Genomic DNA, 21,461 nt, shown 5'->3' with positions numbered 1-21,461 from the left:
GAGACTGACGCCGTTAAAACCGCGAGGCAACGTCGGGCTGGTACGTCAGCGCTCACGTAAAGCATTAAAAATACAAGTGTCTGAGGGTTAGACCCAGCTCGGCCAAAGGAAGGGGATCCAGCTACGATTTAAGGAGGTCCGGTTAGAGGAAAACAGCCTTAAAGAATTCAGTTTCTGCCTGCAGTCGAGCTGTCAAATACAACAAAGAACATACATTTAAATGATGAGGAGAGGCTCCTCTAAGGTTTTATTCATTCCATCAGATGCATTTACAGTGAACTAGCTCAGCTGCTTCCTGTTTTTCTGTTTTCACTCTGTAATTGATGTGATTGGCCGAGCAGCATCACATGGACACAGTTAGAAAGCATTCGTCTGTACGTACACCAACATAAAGACAAAAGATTAAAATAACTTGGGCCTGTAAAGATGGGTCCAGACCTGGACCGCGATCCACCCGTTGGTGACCACGGGACCGGGGTGATAACGGCGGCAGGAACCTGAAGGTAAAAAGAAGACGGCGGGCTGGATTACAGAGATGGAAAGCTCGGTTGACTCGCGGAGAAGTCGGTGGTTAAAGCTGCTGCTGAAATGCTCGAGGAGCAAACGGACGTGTTTAATTATCGTTAACGTGAACAAAGCTTTCATTCTTCCTCGCTGTTAATATTAAACTGGTATCAGTGTTTGCACAAAAAGTTGATCCTAATTTTAATCTAAGGCATTTTTAAAGAGGTTTCGAGTCCTGAAGTGTAGCTTCAGCTCCAGGCTCTCTGTTATCTTGTTTTCATGTACTGTATCTTATGTACACAGTGACTCACGCTGAAGTGACTTTTAAAAAGCCTGCAGGCCGTCATGTGTGTCGAGCCGTTTAAAGGCCGCTCGGTCTGCTTTTCTTCTCCCACAGCTTCAGGTTGCAGCTCTCTGTTTTGCATGAATGACGGCCTCATGGCGACCTACGCCGGTATCTCCCGGCACCCATTCGCTCCTCCACGTCCTTTCATTACAGCATTAACTCGTCCATATTTCCTCCACGGCTGCAGGGGGATTAAAGTTGCATGAAGAGGATGAGGGTTTGTTTACAGGTGTGCACTGAGACGAACTTCGAGTGTTTGATGTGTCGTTTTTTGGGCTCTGATGCAACGACTTGCGGTGGTAATTTACGGAGCTGAGGGTGCAGACGTGTGCATTTGAAGTGCATCATTGTAAAAATTCACTGCGACGCACATAAAGATGGAAACCGTCAGGTGTGCTGTGACTGCAGATTGCTTCGGAGGTAGGAGGAGGAAAGTGTCTTCAATAATAAATAATCTGCTGCCTTCCTCCTTCTGTCCGTCTCCCTCCTCCTCCCCCTCTACCATCTGCAGCTGACAGCTCCGTCTGTCAGGCTGTCTGTTCCTGTGTGTTCACATCGTATATCTGCATGTCAACAACCACACATTTATTTCTGAATATGAGTATATACACAAATATTAAAGGAATCCTGTTCTATCGGAGTACTGCATGAAGTCTGATGTCATCAGTTAGTATCAGAGGGGGGTGTTGATCAGGTTCAGCTGCTTTGGCCTGAATGACGTTAACAAGGTGCACCAGAGGGGCAATGATGACACAAACCCCACAGGGACAGTTTCACACTGATGTCTTTTCACTGCTGTTAGCGTGAGGTGACCTGGACCCTGCAGAGGCCACACCCTGAGCACATGTGTCAGACGTGGGAGGGTCTGCAGAACGTTCCGCTGCCTGTACCGTCGTTCAGCGTGACCGGTTTGGTGGATCAGTGAAGGTCTGGGGAGGCACTCGTTGGATACCTCAGTCCCGCCCAGTCGTCCGGTCGTGTTGGTTTGTTCTCGGCTCTTCACGGCTGACTGCAGGAGGACGGGGCAGGAGATCAGTGACCTCCTCAGTCCCCACATCTGAATCCAGTCCAACGCCTTCGGGAGGTGGTTAAACTGGAGATTTGGTAGCACCAACATTCAGCTGACAGATCTGCAGAGAAGCTGATTTAAAGCGTTTCACGCGTTAATGGAGCTGCAGATAAAACTGTGGGACTGTAAATGCTGTAATGATGGAGGTGTAGTGTTATTTTTCTGCTCCATATAAAAGCGGGGATAAGCTGCAATCCTCAGCACACTTCAAAACCAACCGCAGACTTCATCGTGGTCGTAAAGATGAAAGGGAACGCGGCAGCTTTGGCGGCTGCAGCGCAAACACAGAAGCAGCGTCTCCTTTTTCACTTTCAGGAGTCGCTCCTTCACGCCTGCCCTTTGCCCTGAGCGGCGTTCACTGAGTGGCTCTGTGCAAACAGGCTGCAGTTCATAAATTATTCTCAGCTTCAGTTCCTCGATGATCGAATACGACTCGAGGGCAAAGGTCAGAGCATTTGAAAGGAATGTCGGGCTCACAAACATTTGACTGACACCCTCACGCAGGTGGAATCCGATGGTCTTATTTCTGTGATTTTTATACTGAAATAATGTAATAAATCACAAATATAAATTGTAATTCACTTAATATATGCGCAGGTTTTAAAGGTTTATAATAGTAACAATAATGATGATGGTGGCTGTTAAGCGTTCTGCGATGCTGTCGTGATTCTGCGCCTCTTTCCTCGCTGCGGTTCGTGCTGTGACCTTCGGCGCCCTCTCTGTTTGTCTCGTGTTCCTGCAGAAACTGGCGGTGCTGAAGGACGGCTTCCGGCTGGACTCGGGCTCGCAGCAGGAGCTGTGGGGCAGCAGCACCTCGCTTGCAAACTCCGACCTGTCCGTCCCGCGGCTCTACTCCGACGCCAGCTCGCAGACTGACATCCCCGCCGAGGTAAGCCCCGAGCCGGAGCGCGTCCAGGGCACGAACTCGTTGATTATGACTGTTCGCCATAATTAATTGTCAAATATAATCCAGTGTACTTATAACTCCACAGCTAGTTTCTTTATTATTTTCTTCTTCTTTGGTGTGTCAAGATGGTCGAACGCTGTTGTTGTGGAACATTAGTGGAAGTGGAATCTCACACTGTCCACAGTTTTCAATGAGTGTTGTCAGTAAAACGTTGAGTTTTAACCTCCATCGTGCTGTTTCGTTTGTTTTCATTCAGTTCATGACCAGCAGCAACAAACTGGCCGAGAAGGTTCGTGTGAGCCTGAAGTACGAGGAGGCCAAGAGAAGGTAACCGTCTGTCTCTCACACTGTCAGCTGATTCAAATGTAGAGCTTAGATAATGATGAGGCTGGAGGTGGATACTAGAAGGAAACCCCTCAGAATCTCTGAGATGAAAAAGTCTGATCTTCAGCACAAAAATGTGAGATTTAATCAAACTAGCGAGACGTCGCGGTGCATTTAAAGTCTGTTTGCTCCTGATAATCTGCCTGATTCTGGGCTTAAAGGTGATTTTAAAGTGTTACGTTTGTTTACGGCTGGAACGACGATTTCTGTTGAAAAAGCTGAAACTGTTTCCTTCGTTTCCTCTCCCAGGATCGCCACCATCGAGGTGCAGATCGCCAAACTGGACAGCGAGGCGTGGCCGGGGCTGCTGGACCCGGAGCGGGACCGCCTCATCCTCATCAACGAGAAGGAGGAGCTTCTGAAGGAGCTGCAGTACATCAGCCCGCGGCAGCGGCTGCAGCCCAACGACGCAGAAAAGCTGGAGTCCGAGAAGAAGCGGCTGGAGCGAGACCTGCAGGCCGCCAGAGACAACCAGAGCAAGGCGCTGACCGAAAGGTGATTAATGTACGACTGTAATGAGAACGTGTGCTGCAGGGTGAGCGCTGATGCTACAAATCACAGTTCAAAACCCAGAGAAACGTCGCCCTGACACCGCGGCTTTCATTTTTTCCTGACTTTTAGAACCAGGATTCGGTTCCAGTCGTTAGTGTGAAAACGCACTTTACCAAAACTTTGTTTGTGTGTGATGCGTTCAGGGAGCGTCTGGGTTTGCAGGTTATACTCTGCAGGTTGTCAGCGTCCTGCTGTGTGACATTTGTATTTTCTCGCCGTGCTCGGATAACCGTTCCTCCTCCTGTGGTTTGCTGCAGCAGGACTCGGTGTACCTCCTGTAATCTGGAGGCGGTATAAAAAGCACAAAGTCGCAAGCTTCAGTGTGTTATGCAACTCCAGCGGGGAGTGATTTACCTTTGCTCGTCATGCACGGTGCAGCGATGAGGAACCTCGTGCACTTGCAGAGGGTGCGGGGCCGGGAGCCGATCCGCGGTGGCGACCTGTACGAAGAGCCCGATGGTACGGCAGCGCCTCATCAATCACCTGCTGGTTCAGTTCCTGAATGCATCTGCAGAAACTAAAAAGCAGCTGCAGCGTAAAGGAGGTCAGAGGTGATGACAGGTGTGTGTAAACAGCGTCATTATGTCCTTACCAGCTGGTGATGCAGCTGACCTTTACAGACGTCAGCCCTCCCCAAAGAGCATAAAGTATCTCCTCCTCCTCATCATCATCAGTCCCTTGCATCCCTCCTAGCCTCGTAGCACCACTTTCACATTTCCTGAATACCACAGACACCCCCCCCCCCCCCCCCCCCTCCTCCTCATCCTCCAACAGGACTCCTGTTGTTCCTGTTCAGGTCAGACTCTACCTGAGCTCAGACTCTCTTTGTGTCGCGTCTCCTGTTCCTGTAACCTGAGAGGCTACACAAAGAACAAGAACCTCTTTTAGTCCACCTTCTCCCCCCCTTACACACACTCACTCACACACACACTCGCACACACACACTCACACACACACACACACACACACACTCTCACACACACACACACACACCTGCAGGTTCTGGTTAAAGATTTTGGGCGGTTCAGTCTGAGTGTTGCTCAGGTCTGCCTCCATGTGGACAGCAGGGTTTCTGCAGCTCCTTTAACAGCTCCTGAAATGTCCTTAATGCACATTTACTAGTTAAAACTATCTGAATGCCTTTGGTGGAGAAGCACACACTGTAAATAAAAGATGTCCTAGCTTTATTGTGATAAGACGGTGGCGAGAGGACGGAGAAAGACCTCGACCTGCTGTAAGCGGCCTCGGGGAGGACGTCACCCTGCTGCAGGGGTTGTTAACATGCAGAGAGAAGATGGCAGTGTCTCCATGGTGTCCTGATCCTGATGGCGAGGAGTCAGAGGTTTAAATAAAAATGTGTAAAAGGGAGACGTCTGTTTGCACCGAGGCTGTAGATCTCCTTAACTGCTGCAGATTGTGTGGCGTTCAGGAGCTGCTGTCGGCATCGATTTGTTTCTGTACTGCAGAAACTAAACGGCGTCTTTGTGTTCTTGTTGTTTCAGGCTTCGTCTTCACTGCAAGAGGAACAAGCTGGTCAGAGAGCTGGAGGAGAACGTTCGCCTCGCCACCATGCTGCACACGCAGCTCAAGAGGTTCGTGCTTCTCGTTGAGCTCATTAAAGATAATTAACACGTCTTTAAAGTTTACGATTACTCAGAGAATGATGGAAGAATCTGCAGAAGTGAGACTGAAGTTTCAGTTTCCACAGTTTTTTTTTCAAAATAAAGGCTCAAGACAGAATCAGGCATTGAATATGTTAAACCAAATGGGCAGAAATAACAGGAAGTACATAAAAGTGCGTTAAATAAGGGAACGTAAAACGGACTCTGTGCTCTGTGTCACTCATTTTAAGACCTTATTTATAAAAAGACATGAAGTAGAAATAAGGATGCAGAAAAATGATGTGGATCAGTGGAGCAGAAGTGTTTTTGTTAAATGTTTGTGTCGTGGTTTGTTTCTCGTTGGTGGGACAGATTTCTCTCTGCTCGCTCTCAGCGGGCGGTCGAGAGATGGAAATATTCGACCTTTAGCGACCGAACGTTTCCCACGGATGAAAGCGTTTGTGTTGTTATTCTGCTCATATAAAATCAGTGCCGTATGAAGCTCAACACCACAAGTTGAGCGCTGTCGGCTTCTCCGTCTCCTCCCGAGTTTGGTGGGTGTAACAGGACAGGAAGTGCGCCGCGTCCGTGTCAACGAGCTGTCACGCTTTAATTAGCTCGTCGTCCAGAGGCCGAGGTGGAGCGACGAGGACGACTTTTATTTATCATGAAGAAGTCAAAAAACGAGTTTTATTGTCCACAGTCGTTTCAATTATTCAAAGAAAAGAAGCAAAGCAAACAAACGTCAACCAAGACTCTTTAAATATGTTTTTGAAATCATAATGAAGCCGAGCAGCGGGTTAACGTTTGAGACGTAGCGCCGCAGATACGAGAAACGGACTTGTGTTTGTAGATGCAGGTGAACAGACTCGCGCTCCAACGTTGACACGATTGCACCGATCGGCCGACTCACGCGTCATTGTGTCTGTGGTTAACTTCCTCCCTCTTCCTCCTCAGCCTGTCGGCCAGCACCCTCTCCTGTTCGTCCGGCAGCAGTCGAGGCTCTCTGACCTCCAGCCGCGGCTCGCTGGCCACCACCTCCAGCCTTGGCTCCACCTCCTCCCTCAGCTTCACCGACATCTACCTGGAGCAGCCGGAGCTGGCCGACCCGGACTTCCAGAACAAGCTGGACAGCCTCCTGCAGGAGGGCGTCCAGGGAGGGTACCGGCCCTCCAGCTCCATCACCACCATACACGAGCACGAGGTGGTGACCGGCAGCGGCACAAAAGACACCGGGAGACCCCAGAGCAAGTCGGGAGGCACCGGAGGAGACACTGGAGGAGGCACAGGGGCTGGCGTGGGGGCGGAGCCTTCCAGGATCCAGGCCCTCAAACTGTCAGAAACCCCGCGCTCAATGAACTCCTTATCCCCGCGCTCGTCTCTCTCCTCGCTGTCTCCGCCGTGCTCGCCCCTGGTCACGGACGCTACCTTCCTGTCAGGCGAGACGTTCGCGGGCCAGTCGGGGGGCTCCGGGTTGGGCCTCGACCTGGAGCTCCACAGCAGGCTGGCCGAGCTGGAGCTCAGGCTGGACTCTGAGGAGCAGCGTCAGCAGGAGCAGGGAGGTCCGGAGGAGAAGCAGAACCACCACGGCAGGCTGGGCGAGGAGGTCAAAGGTAAACAGGAAGCAGCACGATTACACAGCACGATCTGTCTGATGTTTTTAGTCGTTGTTGATCCCAGTCACTGATTCTGGTTTCACTTTGAGTCCTGCTGCATCAGCAATCACACGAACTCCTCAGGCTTCAAAAACTGGAAGCACGTCTTCATCTCACTGAGGACGAACGCTTTTAATCCTCAGTGTTGCTAAGGTGACAGCGAGCCGTCTTTATAACTGCCCGCCATCAGAAACTAGAATGAAAGCTGCGTGTTTGAGTGGAAACGTGACTCTTCATCAGACCTGTGGAGCCTCTCAGCCGCTCAGCAGTCAGGTCTGACTTGTAAAACATAGTCAGGAACGAGTCGCTGTGACAGAGGCCGCTCTTGACTTCAGAGAAAAAGCTTTATTAGAAAGCCCGACTCCAGGAATCCTCCTCCTCCTCTCAGTGTGCGTGATGAGGAATCTAATACTGTGTGTGACACCTGACGGCTGCTGGCAGCGATGAGGAGGGTGGAGGTGAAGGTCTGGAGGGTTTAGGGTTGCAGCTGTTCAGTCTGAAGCTCGTTCTCTGCATCAGGAGACGTGATCGCTGTGATCGCTTCATTGCTCCAGTTTAATTTTTCAGGTATAATTTTGACTTTTATTCATTTTAAAACTAAATAATTGAAAAACTTTTTTTCCAGGTAAATCAGTTCAGTCTTTAAAAAAAGACTTTTTATGATATTTCATCTTCTCCTCCTACATCCTCTCAGTACAATCTAGGGCTGCTCAATTAATCGAATTTTAATCACGATTACGATCTGGGCTTTCAACGATCATTAAAAACGACTGAGCCGATTATTAGCTCCTCCCTCATGCTTTACTCTCGCGCTGCTCCGTGTGGTAAATCGAGCGCACCGCTCTCCATTTCGAACACGCGTCACAACAATTAAGAGGACCCGAGGGAAGCTCGGAAAGCTAAGCAGAAGTTATTTGGACAGGAGAGTGACTGCTGTTGGTTGAAAAGAGAGGTAAAAAAAACAAAACTTCAGTGGTGTGGAAACATTGTGGGTTCGCGGAGTCAGACGTGGATCAAGTAGACACAGTGTGTAAACTTTGCTAGGATGTAGTAGCTGCACCACAGAGCAACACTGCAAAGTTCACTAAACATAGATGTTTACATTTTTCATTTATTTCTTATATTGCAAACATTTGCACTGTTATCAGTATTTGCACACTATTTTATATTCTTTTTTAAAGTCATTATTCAATACATTGTTATTGTTAACCCTTTAAAGCCGGTCAGAGCAGCACGCTCCGTTTTGCCTAACCATTTTTAAATCCCTGTAGAACCTGAACCGTGTAAGCTAGCGCAATAATTTGTTTTGCATATGAAACCGGAGGAGTTGTACTTACATCTTATGCCATCAGCTTGTCCTAAGTCACGGTTTCCTTCCACATAAAGCTTTGCAAAAATTGCATAAAAAGCACTTGCAGCAACAAAAACATAATATTCCAGAAACACGCTTTGCCGATCCATCAGCTGTTCTTAACACTTTGAAAAAGACGTCAACGGGAACTATCGCATTTCCTGCCCGAAACCAGAAGTGACGTCATTTTCGCAGAAAATCTAGTTTTTTACTTGTAGGCCTTAAAAGCCTATACTGGTGTTTTTATAAGTCATGTTTGACTTTTCTGAATAGTTGCTGGGATGCTTAGGACTTGAATTGCACTGCTGGAAATAGTTTATTTTGATGCACCTGCTGTTTTCTTTGCAAATTTGCATCATAGGATTGTTTTTTTGTTTTTCCTGCAGTATATAAAAATTGCTGTATCTCCAAAATAAAACTATGAAGACACTCAAAATAAATTTCCTGTTGTTGTAAACTATTTTTTGCAACTTTTTTTGTATTTAAAGTTTTGAGGGATAAGCCTCTTAAATTTCTCCAAGTAGAAATATATGTAAAAAAAAACAAAAACGATTTTCAATTTTTTTGTAGTTTATTGCACTTGTTTGCAATTAATGTTGTTACTATGGACTTAATGCATACATATTATTAAAATATGGGCTATAACAGTTGTATTGATGTATAGCAACTTGAAATGCTCCCACAAATGGCACTACAACATGTAAAAAAAATAATAATATAAGCTCTGGCAGACTTGGTTCTATAGTAGGTCTTAAAGGGTTAAATAAATATCGTCAAATAATCGTGATCTCAATTTCAGTGAAAATAATCGTGATTATCATTTTTGCCATAATCGAGCAGCCCTAGTACAATCATTTGGTTTTTTCCTGTATTTCTGATGCGGCCGACAGATGCAGGATTTTTAGGCTGACGTTTGTATTTGGCGACTAAAACATTCGATATGTGGGACATTTCAGGGACATAAAACACAAACATCTTTGCCTGACGCTTGTTAGTGTCGTTATTAACGAGTCCTTTCTGGGTTTAATCCTGTTTTGCTGGATTACTCGTTTGCTCGTTTACGCTGTGCCAGCCTGCAGCAGCAGCAGGGCGCCCTCTACAGGACAAATTATGCAACATCAACACCTGTAACACGGTTCACGCATGTTTCTCCCGTTTCTTCTTCTACTCTTAAATTTTTTTTTATCGGCTGTTATTGATGCTGATACGATATCGATATCAGCTGATAGCCTGGTGCCGGTGTATTGATCAGTTCTTATTTCTGATCCCTCGTAACGTCATAAATACCGGAGAGAGCAACATTTTCAGGGTTTAGAAGGACACTTCTGAGGGTCTTGTCTTGTGTTTTGGATCAGGCGGGGCCTGTGGGCCTGACGTGTTTGTTTTAGGACCGAGTGAGTCGATGAATGTGATGTTTTCACGTTTCACTCCCCTCCCAGGCCCCTTTCTGCACCTGAGCGCTGACCTACCTTTGCTTTTGTTACCGGCTTGTCTCTCTCCTGATCTGCTGTCGGCTCCGACGTCTTTCGTGGCGCTCTTGCCTCCACCTGAGCTCGCAGACGTCCCGCCATGATGTCAGACTGACTGGGACCAGCAACGAGGGCTTTAATGGGCAAAAATTCCCCAAATCTCTGCTGGACGTGACCCCTACCACCCTCATCTCCCTCCCCCCATTTACTTCTTTATTTGAGTTTCACTTAAATAGTTAAAATATGAAATAACGCCGCTGCGAGAGACACTTTTAACTTCAGTGACGGTCGGTGTTGTTGAATAATGTGTTTAACAATCAAGAAAACGTCAGACGAGGAGAAAAAGAAAGTTTAATTCAAATAAAAAAAGAAACAGTTTTTTACATGTTTACGTTTTTTGCAGCTTGTTGCACCTTTGTGTGGTTAATGAGAGAGCGGCAGTGAGAGTCAGGCTCAGGTGAAAGCTGCACCTGGTGTCTGGTTTCCTGCTCTTATCAGGTCGAAGCCACACGAGCCTGAAGCCTTTCTCAGGTCCACATCACATGCAGCCCACAGATTATTGATTATATTAGTTTGAATGTGTTGTTTGCAGTGCAGCTCCAGGCCAGGTTTGATTGGTTCACTTCATTGACCTCAGCTCAGGGATCAGATAGACTCGTGTTCAGGTTTCATCATTTTTCTCTACAGTTTGGACGTTTTAGTTTTGTACTTGCACATAAATAACACGAGCGGGAGTCAAAGACGCCACACGTGGTCGCTGTTTCCGCTTTTCAGCGCTTTATTGAAGGATGATTTTGAACTGTGACTCGTGCAAAGCTGATGGAGATTACAATTACACATCAAATTATTTATTTCTTTCTCTTCTTTTGGTTTTTTTAGGCTCAGCTTCCGAGCTGCGAGGGACGGGGGCGGGGCCAAAGAAGATTGGGGTGACCTCGGCCGTGTCCGACGAGTCGGTCGCCGGCGACAGTGGCGTGTACGAGCCGTCAGAGCGCAAGTACGAAGGTTTTACATTTGAGGTCGTAGGTTTGTCCTCGTATTGTTACGCTTTTATTTTTCCTGGTCTGGCTCTTTGTTTCAGAAATTTAAAGTTACAGTTTGTTAATAAATGAGTGGCATTGGACGGATTTCCCATAACTGCAGCTGGAGGTTAAAATAACTCTGCGTGCTGTTTCCCGCAGACCCGGCCTCCCCGCTGACCTCCTGCTGAGCTCCTACGAGGACCGCCTGGCGCCCGGCTGCCCTCAGGTGCAGCTCGGCTTCCGTTACGAGGCCAGAGACCGGCGCTTCACCGTCTACGTCATGCAGCTGTCCAACTGCAGCGCCCTCTGTCTGCCGACCGACCAGAAAATGTACGAAGTCTCAGTCTGTGTTTCCTGTCCCTCAAACGTATCTCAGCAGGTTTAATGGCCTCTGCCACGCTGCCGTGTGTTTGAGGCGCTCAACAGAAAAACTCAATACGGTCGTTTTTTCTTTTCTACGGGGCAGTTTTATGGAATCGGATCTAAAACTAAAATGATTATTTACTGAGATCATAATGAACGTTAGAAAACTAAAATACGTGTAAGTATAATCCCAGAACACAGCCAAGCCGCTCCGCCTTTAGCTCCGCCTTTAGCTCCGCCTTTAGGTGATGAAGTAATAAAGTTAATAAAAAAGTAAACAAACTTTTTCTCCAAAGTAAAAAAACTAAACCAGAGGTTGATGCCATGGAGGCTACGTCCATCTTTAGTGTACAGTCTGTAATTTACATCGCGACATCATCGCGTGACCTTTGCCCTTTCCTCCTGCAGGTATGTACGCGTGGCGGTGCTTCCCTGCGTGGAGGCCACTCGCTGCCTCTTCCGAACACGCAGCTCGCCACCTCGAGACGCCGTGGAGTTCAACGAGGTGTTTGGCATGCAGATATCCCACAGTGCACTGCGGCAGAAGACCCTGAGGGTGGACGTGTGCGACACCGGCAAGTCGGGCCACGAAGAGTGTCTGGTTAGTTTCAGTTCGTACGTCACTGTAAAAAAAAAAAAGAAGATAATGTTCACTAATCATCGAGGATCTCACGGTTTGTTTGTTAAAGGTCATCAGCTGTTAATTAATCAGCTGTTAACGAGGTTCTTGTCACACACAGTTTAATACATGCTCACGCTCTCTCTGACTCCCTTCCTCCTCTTCCTCGCTGCAGGCGGGAGCTCAGATCAGCCTCGCTGACGTCAGCTGTTCGGAGGAGAAGTGCACCAAGTGGTACAACCTGCTGAGTCGTGTCTACCTGCCCGAGGTCAGCAGAAGCCCGGCGAGCGGCCCAGAAATGAGCCGTGCTTCGTTTCCTTTCCAGTTTCATTCAAAACTAATTCTTCTCATTTTAGTTCCCAGATGTCCTTTTTTCACATTTAGATGCTTTCAGTGAGTCACAACATGAGTTTAACGTCCCTGTGAGGAAATATTGATCATAATAATAAAGTCGTTTGTGCGCACATGAAGAAGGAAGAGGAAAAGTAACAGTTACAATTTTACACATTTCTGTCATTAAATTGATACACGAGTCAATAAAAAGGTCAAAAAGTCTTTAAAGGTGGAGCTGTGAGTGAGACAGAATAGAATGCAATAGAATAGAATAGAATATCCATCACCGAGCTTCAATCTAAATACATAAATCAGATTAAAGGGATAGAAAGTAAGACGCCATGTTGGTTGCAGTAGGGATATAAGAGGAATTCTACTGCTGCACAATCAGTGTGGAAAACTGTTCGGGACATAAATGCTGTGTGTGTTACGAGTGTGACGGGGATGTCGTTGTTGAATGATCTAAAAAATGTTTGAAGTGATCGGAGGATTAAAAAGTCCTGATGCAACTGTTTGTGTTTCAGACTCACGTTTCCAGCGGCGACCGAGCCGGAGGGCCTGAGGATGACGAGTGGTGAGTGTTGAGGATGAAAACCTGAGTGATGCAAACTATGAGCGAGCCTCGTGTTCAGTCTGAGGAAGACGATGGTGGCGTAGCGAGTAAGAACGAGTGTCTGTGGTTGGTCTTCATCAGGCATGGCGAGCCTCTGGAGGCGGACATGTTCGAGGACGACGAAGGGCACGGCACGGAGGGGGCGGGGCCTCTGAAGGACGAGGATGAGTTTTATCCCGAGAGCAGCCAATGGGAGGCAGAGGAGGAGGAAGATGAGGAGAAGGGGCCCAAACCCCCTCCTCCTCCGACGGCGGTGGCGGCAGCCGCCATCACAGAGAAGGTAACGTCATTTATTTCAGCTTAAAGGTCAACGAGCCGCTTTGTGTTTAGAGTTCTTCTTCTCTGATAATTGGGAACGCTGACATTTAAGCAGGGGAAGAAGAAGAATCACTTCCCGTTCCAGTGGACCTTTTTCGAGTTTGTTTTTAAGCAGAAGCAGTTTTAGAACTAACACTGTGACGGCGCCTCGGTCGGTGAGCGTCCTCGTTACCGCTGCGGTTCTCTCCTACAGGTGAACAAGGAGACGAGCATGGACAGCCTGCCGTCGCTGCATCACTGCTCCGTGGTTCGGCCCAAAGAGCGGCGCCCGGACGTCCGCCAGCAGAACCCCTTCATGAGGGGCAACACCATCATCCGCTCCAAGACCTTCTCGCCCGGACCTCAGAGCCAGTACATCTGCAGGGTAAGTGAGACCTACGCAGGATTTGCGCCGATGGTGACGCTGCGACCTCATTAAACGCTCGATTTTGTCCTCGCAGATTAACCGCAGTGACAGCGACAGCTCCACGCTCTCCAAGAAGTCCCCGTTTGTCAGAAACGCCTCCGAGAGACGCAGCATGCGCATGAAGAGGGTAAAGACTCCGCCCCCTCACCTCTGCATCACTGCAGAACCATTATACATTAGCTAGCGTCACGCCTACTTTGTGTGGCGGATGTAGACAAAAGAAAGTAGTTCCTTTGTGAGACTCGTCATTGAAGCTTTGTTGGTATTTGTTGAGTAAGTAACTCTGCTAAAGTAGCTTTGCATGATTCACAGTTCATAATAATCCTAGTTTATCTGATACTGAGCTTCGGTGCAGCACTGTCTATAATGAGCCATTTTAGCCCCTCCCCCTTCACCTGTGAGCGTGGCTGTTCACGCTGAACCGCGGGACGCTCGGGTCCCGTGTTTCAGCTTCAGTGGTGCGGTTTCTCTCGTCTTTCTGATCCTCCTGCTTCTCGACTTCTTGAAAGTAATACCTTCACATTTGCTGACCGCATTAAGACAATTTGCATTTTGTGAGGCTTTAAACCTCCTAACGACTCCCAGTGAAGCGACTCTTAATATTTAATGACCGTCTGAATGTTTAATGCAGCGCTGACATTTGCCAGTTTCTATTAATTTAAAGTCGAGGCAGCAGCTTCGGCCTCTCGGGGCTCCACGGCAGCAGGTGTTGGTGACAGTATTTGCAAATAGGTCGAGGTGTTATTAAACACTCGGGTGACTTTTAAGCCCCCTCCAGAAATCGAGGACTTTACAGGCTTCATCGCTGATGGCTGCACTTAAACCTGCGCAGACGTAGCAGGACTGTGTGCGTCGAGCTGTGGTCCAGCCCTGGTTAAGTTTAGATCAGCCTCACCCTGATGTTTGGATTCTGTTAGCTTTGGGTTTGTTTCTTTATGCATTTTTCTTTCTTTGCCCTCGGCTCAAACTCAGCCTGTCTGACTGACAGAACCAGGCAGCAGAAGCACTGTGACGTTGTGAGTTTGTGCTGCAGCGGGCAGAAAGTCGATGGTGTTACTGTTGCACTCGTTCAGTTTCTGTCAGATTGTCTGTCACATTTTTAAGAGCTCGTCAGTTCATAGTCGATGATTTTCCAGCAAATTTGTGTTTTGTCCTCGGCACTTAACCCCGCCCCTTCATCCTCTCTCAGCCTCCTGTACCCGTTAAAGGTCTGGACGGGCTGCTGCGGACCTCTCTGGACCTGGAGCTGGACCTGCAGGTGTCCCGGACGCGGCAGGCTCGGCTGGCGCAGGAACTGCGGGTGCTGCGGGAGCTGAAGACGCAGCTGGAGAAGGCGAGGCAGCAGGGCCAGAAAGAGCTGCCCGCCTGGGTCCAAGAAGACGAACGCTTCCGGCTGCTCCTCAGGCAGGCCGAGAAACAGGTGAACTTACCGCCGAGTGTCCAGGCCTCCCGTGGAGCCTCTGTCCACGTGTTACATGGTGAAATCAGTGTCTGTGTCCTCGTTTGCTCTCAATGTGCAGATGAAACAGATAATCCTCCAGAGGGCGCTTTCTTTCTTTTTTTACTGTCACAGTATAGTTGTCCCGCTGGAATAAAAACTCTCTGCTTTTGTTCTCTTCAGACTCGAGAGGAGCAGCAGCAGGAGAAGAGGGTGGAGAAAATGATGAAGGCCGCAGCCAAGGACGTCCACAAGATCAGAGGCCAGAGCCGCAAAGAGGTCCCCGAGGTGCAGACCTTCAGGTACGAAAAGCACCGTCACCACCACAGATTCATTCGTGGGGCAGTTTGAAGGTGGCGACCTCATCGCGCACGATGATGATGTCACTGTTTGCTGTGTGTGGTTTCAGAGAGAAGATGGCGTTCTTCACACGAGCGAAGACCTGCATCCCCGACCTGCCGGCCGACGACGTGTAGAGAAGCATTTCAAAGTATTTTCCTTCCGGAGTCGTTCCCTGCTGTTCCCTCACCGACGAAGCAAACGTCTGGCGGTATTATGAAGAAATAAAATAAATAATAAAAATAACACTGATAATAATAATAATAATAATAAGTAGGAAAAAACCTTTGAAACCGTGGAGAGAGTAATTTTAAAGAGCTCAGCATTTCTAATGTGGATAGTCTTTGTTTGTAAATTAGCGATAGCACTGCTGGAGCTTTTGTTTTTTTCCTTTTTTATTCTCGTTTCCACTTTTGTTTTTGTTCCTGTTACTAACCGGCTGTTCTTAGACTCGTAGGTGTTTAAAATCATTCCAGCACAGAATCATACAGTCACACATGAGCATACGAAGACTTTTGTACTGAAAATGGCACAAAATCAAAAATGGTACTCAAAGGAAAATTCAGCTGCAGCTTAAAGATATTTAATATTGACCTTCAGATGATGTGGGATTAGTTTTTTATTATTAGAGTATTTTCTGAGCAGACAAACAGCACAGTGTTTAATTTTTGTATTTGTTTTTAAATGCGGCTCTCCCTACACAACAACAGTGAAACACTAAAACATGTTTGTGCAGACGAATCGCCGCAGTTATAATCCTTAAGATTTTTAATCCAGGTCAGGTTATTTTCTACACAGACGTGAAGTTTCTGCTGGTTAAATGATCAGAACAAAAAACAAGCAGCTGTTTCTTAGAGCAGGGCAGCTACAACTCCCAGGGTGCATTTCAACAGGAAGCATCCAGTCAGATTCATTTTAAGGAGACGCTAAAGATTAAGTAAAGTTAAATAACCTCAGATTATATCCCGTCCAATCAGGCAGGAGAAAGTTTTTGGATCATGTCCAATTGTCATTCATGTGCCTGTTTAAACCTTAAACATACCTTTGAGTTTTTTATGGCCCAGTGTCGATTAAATAGGTTTTTACTACGCTGTTAAACTGTAAGGAGGGCGTAGTAAAGTCCAGAGGCCAAAAAGACAACAAATCACATGTTATGGCTCATTTATAAAGAGATTTAATGCACTAAATCTACAGTTTATTGCAAAATGAGGCACTTAAAAGTTGCTTTTTTTATGTTGTGAACATAAGAGCCGGATTTTTAAAGTGACAAAGACCAAAACTGGAGCAAAGAGAGCCAAAATGCAGCATTTGTGTTCAGCTAACGCCGCACTTCTTTAGGTTTCCTGTGTGATGCATATTTATTATTAATCATCCATCACTGAGGAAATTCACCTGTTACAGCAGCACAAGAGTCAGGAAGAAAAAGTGAATTAGAGACTAATAAACATAAATACTATACAGGAGTAATTGGTACCATGTACAAATGGTACTGTAAACAGTGAAACGGACTAAAATACACGAGAGGACTGGAAGACGGCAACATTTTGCAACATTCTGTCCAAACACATTTTATTTACTCTTAGTTCTATATGATGTCACACAGAGGGGATTTCCCTAATATGGCCATCTCAGGCTCCACCCAAAAGAAAGCCTTCCTCAAAGGGGAAGGGCTAAAACAGCTTCCTTCACAGAGAGGATTAACTGAGCGGCTGCACTGAGGTCCAGTGTGCCATAAAGAAGGATTCTTTTGAACTGTTATTAAAGCATAGCTGCTCTCTGTGAGTCGAAGAGTTAAAAATAAGCTGCCACGCTTACTGCCAAACTGACCTGGACTGAAATCTTAAGGATTATCTTCATCTTCAAACACTGGCACAAACTGTACGTTTTCTGTAAACTGAGCGACGTCGTGCTGACGGCACAGGTGGTCGTAGCACGTCAGCGTGGCCGCACGATAGCAGCTCAGAGGAGACACGTCGCTCTGAGCGTAATCCGTAATCATCGTCTCTCGTCACACAAACACATCGGTGTAGAAACAGCACTAACTCGCACTAACACTCAGGTAGTTGATCGGGTAGTTTGCACTTTAAGAAAGTTGAGGTAGAAGTTTGAAAAAAGAAAAACTTGATGTGGGTTTTTGGAAAGTTAAACGCCTGGAAACCTTTGCCTCACGCTGGAACGATTTCTGATTGTCGGAACAGGAAGTGATCTCAAACGCATTTCTGATGACTGTGAACTTGTTATTGATCGTATGATTGTTTGACTGGAAGCGACTGAAAAAAAACTGAGTCGTCAGCCAATAGGAAGACGGAAGTCCAGCTTTGCTTCATAAGCTCCTGCGCTTCTCTCTGATTGGCTGATCAGTTTTTGCAGTTTTAATTTCAGACTTCCTGCCCTCACGTTTCCACCTGTAACTGGATGTTTGTGAAGCATTCAGTTCTATTAGAACTGGACCTTCTGCACTTAAAACTGTTGGATGGTGTTAGTGTGGTGCCCCAGCAAAACTCAGCATGTCGCCTTTTTTTCCTCAGCTGGTTATTTAAACTGTTTTTCTCCTCGTTTCAGTCTATTTGAAGCTCTGAAACGAGGAGGAAGACACATTCAGTGAACTTATCGATGCATTGAGCAGCTAAAGAGCCTCAGGAGTTGGTAAATATTAGAAAAACGTCACTCCCAAAGACTCCTGACACGTTCTATATAAACTGATGTTTAATGTAGTGTTTACATAAACAAGCAAACAGAAATCTGGCACAGGAAATTTTTTACTTTTCAGCATATGGAGGATTGAAGGTGCCAAAATAAACAAAATATGTGACTGAGTGAATAATAAAATGACATTAAATGTTCGAAAAAATAGATACATGTAGGTATTTATTAATTTGTAAAATGTGACATGAGTTAATATTTTTAAATTAATTTTATGCAGAAATACAGGGAAGGTCAGTAAACAGATATTTGTCTTACATTTTATAATTGAATGCCTTGAATGTTGAAGAATTTTGTTGTTTTTTACATTTGTAATTTATTTATTAATTTGCTTGCTGTTCCATTATTATTTTGGCGGTTTTGATCCTCCATACTGGCATGTGTCAGGAAGTCTTCTCCAAAATAACGATTTAAAAAGTGGAAAATTCTTCACATGGAAAACATCTAACATGAATTCTAGATTATTACAAAATGTGGGATTATAAACTACCTGCTGAACATGGAGCAGATGATTTATTCAGGTGGTGGAGACCAAAAATGGAGCTAAAAATGAACGCTGGGCCTTGAATGGTCACTAAAGTGCCTGTGACTGCCTGATGTTGTCACTCTGTAGCTGCTGAATGCAGAAATAAGCGGCTGTCTATTGAATGTCCGACTTTCCTTCTTGCTGGGCCACCAGGCTGATGGTGTCGGTGCATTTTGTTCTTCGTGTTTCCATTCCCCGTGTAAAGAAGAACGTAGCTGACGAAAACCAAGCTGCTGCTGCTGTCATTCCAGATGTTTCTCTCTTCTTTTTTTAACTCTGTGTAGAGAAACAGCAGCTCTAGGAAATGATTGAGGTTTTTTTTATTGTCCAATTTGACCGTTTACCTTCGTCATCTCCACTTCCTGTTGCTGCCCAGTCTCTGTGAGTGTTTTCAGTCCTCATTAAAGCGTCAGATAGTCCCACCACATCCAGGTAGGAGTAGATATATTTTTCTAGAATGTATGTTTAAAAAAGGTAATAAGATTGAAATAACGAGACACGAATGACTTCTGAAAGAGCCTCGGTAGGATGTGAATCTGACACCATCGCCCGACATCAGTGTGAACAGTCAGTGAAAAAGACCAAAACCAAAGATTTAAAAGCTGATCCCCGTCCTCTGACGTAAAACGATTCAAACCCCTTCGTCACGAGGTGTTTTTGTAATTTTACCCTCTGCTACGGCACGACAGAAAATCAGACGCTGGAAATAGTGAGCTGCTAGCATGTGGTGCTAAAGCTAAGCTAACACCTGCCAGTCAATACCATCCTGAAACTTCCCTTGGTTTACTCTCAGACTGCTGATGTCACCGTAAAGATGCAGCCAGATGTTTTTTTTTTTCTTTTTAAGGTACTTGATGTAAATTTCAGGGTTTAAAAAAAATACTGTAAATGTTCCAAAATTAACTAAAGACAACATGAAGAAACGGCTGCTTTGACCTGATCTGCACACTGAGCATTTTTTATCATTGAAATAAGGCTCAACTCATTCAGCAAACACTGCCCCCTGGTGGTGAACATTTTAGTTAGTCTGCAGAGGGGAATTACAAAAAGTTACTTTTAATCGTACACTTGCTCATAAGACCACTTCGTGAGCTTTTGCATGTTTTTTTCGCCGTCTGGTGTATTTTTTTATATAAATCAAAAAAAGCTGGTAACGAGAAATGCGTCGTTGTTCTCAGAGTGCAGATCAGCTGTAGATTCCAGTTTGTGGCGACTGTTCGCACTGAGAACTGAACGAACGTTACGGAGTTGGGCGTGCTGCAGGGCGAGCAGCGGGTTCACTGCAGCTCTGGAGATGTTTTTGTTTAATGTCCAACCGAGCCGCCGTCGGTGGGTGTGTAAGAAGACTTGGAGGAACTTTCATTTTTTTAATATTAGCCGTTTTTTGTTTGTCCTCTGTCTCCTCGAGTAGGTTGGACCTATAGGAATTCAGCGGTTAACCTCTGATTAAAAAAGACTCGTTTATTTGAAACATCTGGATGAAGGAATGTAGGTTTTTTAAAAACAAATGCTGTTAGCCACAAATGATTCTTCTTCATCACGTAGGCAAATCTTTGTTTTTTTTGTGCTTTTATGTTTCTTTTATCTGATGAATCTGTTCAAACCCGGTGATGCGTTTGCAGGCGGCTACGAGAAACACACTGCATGTATTTATTGCACTTCTGTGATTTTTTTTTTTTTGATTTTTTTTTGGGGGGGTGGGGGGTGCTTTTTTCCTGTTTTTTTTTTTTTTTTTTTTCCTTTTTATCGTAAGAGTCCTGAAAAGCTGTGAATTTTATTCTCAGACACTGTACTGTCGACCAGAGTTGTAAATATTTCACCAGCACAAAAAACAAACGATATGTTTTGTAGTTTCACAACATATAAAAAAAGTTCTTCTCTTCTACTCGTGTGTTGTGTGTTTTTCTTCCTGTCCTGAAATCCATGATAGCAGAGATGATAAAGGCAATTTTATTTCTCTGAAATCCTAATGATCAAGAGAGGTTTCAAGATGACTATTAAAATGCTGGTATCTGAAAACTTGGCATTAAATTGTTGGCTTGCATGTCTAATTAGCTTAATTACTCCTGTGGGACACCACAGGGTTCTGGACTTGGGCCCTTTTCTTTTATTATATGCTGACAATTTTAGGACTACATGCCAGTCATTAACTGGAGAGAAGGAAAAAAAGTGATTTTTTAAATTATTTTTTTAAATACATTGTATTGTTGAGCTGATATGAGCGGAATCACATCATCTACAAAAAAGCAAAGATTTGATCCTGAGACAAAACCAGTCACTCTCCAACCAAAGTAAAAGGTAAAGAGATTCAAGACCAAGATTTTCTTCATGCAAACACACCAGCTTATTGTGCTCATTTTCTGACATTTCTGATAACAGTGATACATTGATTTAGTAGATAGAAAAAAGTTAAAATGTTTAACAGCTGCAGCTCTTTGTAAGTTGACCTAAAAATCAAACTACGCACACAAACAAGCAGCAGGAGAGAGGATGACATCCCCCTGAGACCATCTATTTGATCTTTTTAACCCTCTCAGGCTCAAATTAAGTTTTTTGTTGCTAATGCACAACCAAGTCCTGCAGTGGTACTTCTGAGTAAATGAAAAACTCATAAAATATGAATGTGGGGTAATCAGGTTGTTAGTTTTTAACTGTTGCAAATCGGCAACGCCTGCCTCGAGAGGGTTAATATTTTTATATATTCATCAAATTGATTTCATATTGTTTAAATTTATAATTGGTAATACTCCCATGCACATTCAGTGCAACATCACACTGCTGCAAATGCATGTCTGTTAATTGATGACAGTCCAACATCTTATATTCTTCGTATCTTTTGTAAGTCTTATCGTGCCAGTGGTTGTGTTTTTAGTGATACTTACCACATGACACACATAAAAGTCATTTTGGCTAAAACATCCACTGAAATCGCGCCTGGAAGCT

General features: G+C 45.5%; 1 protein-coding gene across 1 annotated transcript in view; it reads left to right on the top strand.

The window, feature by feature from the left end:
• wwc1 (WW and C2 domain containing 1) overlaps positions 1 to 20,393 on the top strand; it is a 46,509-nt gene extending 26,116 nt beyond the window's left edge. The window contains exons 7-22 of the mRNA XM_085421345.1: positions 2,662 to 2,808; positions 3,083 to 3,153; positions 3,460 to 3,705; positions 5,265 to 5,354; positions 6,321 to 6,976; positions 10,718 to 10,835; positions 11,020 to 11,190; positions 11,632 to 11,824; positions 12,018 to 12,110; positions 12,700 to 12,749; positions 12,870 to 13,068; positions 13,300 to 13,470; positions 13,547 to 13,639; positions 14,702 to 14,932; positions 15,134 to 15,252; positions 15,360 to 20,393. Of these exons, the coding sequence (XP_085277471.1) occupies positions 2,662 to 2,808; positions 3,083 to 3,153; positions 3,460 to 3,705; positions 5,265 to 5,354; positions 6,321 to 6,976; positions 10,718 to 10,835; positions 11,020 to 11,190; positions 11,632 to 11,824; positions 12,018 to 12,110; positions 12,700 to 12,749; positions 12,870 to 13,068; positions 13,300 to 13,470; positions 13,547 to 13,639; positions 14,702 to 14,932; positions 15,134 to 15,252; positions 15,360 to 15,426 (2,715 nt within the window). The 3' untranslated portion in view covers positions 15,427 to 20,393. The remainder of the gene's footprint in view (positions 1 to 2,661; positions 2,809 to 3,082; positions 3,154 to 3,459; positions 3,706 to 5,264; positions 5,355 to 6,320; positions 6,977 to 10,717; positions 10,836 to 11,019; positions 11,191 to 11,631; positions 11,825 to 12,017; positions 12,111 to 12,699; positions 12,750 to 12,869; positions 13,069 to 13,299; positions 13,471 to 13,546; positions 13,640 to 14,701; positions 14,933 to 15,133; positions 15,253 to 15,359) is intronic.
• Positions 20,394 to 21,461: the final 1,068 nt, after the last annotated feature.

This window comes from Rhamphochromis longiceps, linkage group LG10 (genome assembly GCF_057381845.1).
Source record: "Rhamphochromis longiceps isolate RC_006_pf linkage group LG10, R_longiceps_female_GT1.1, whole genome shotgun sequence".
Taxonomy (NCBI): Eukaryota; Metazoa; Chordata; class Actinopteri; order Cichliformes; family Cichlidae; genus Rhamphochromis; species Rhamphochromis longiceps.
Note: the sequence above shows the minus strand (reverse complement) of the source record. Positions and strands in the feature narration are given on the sequence as shown.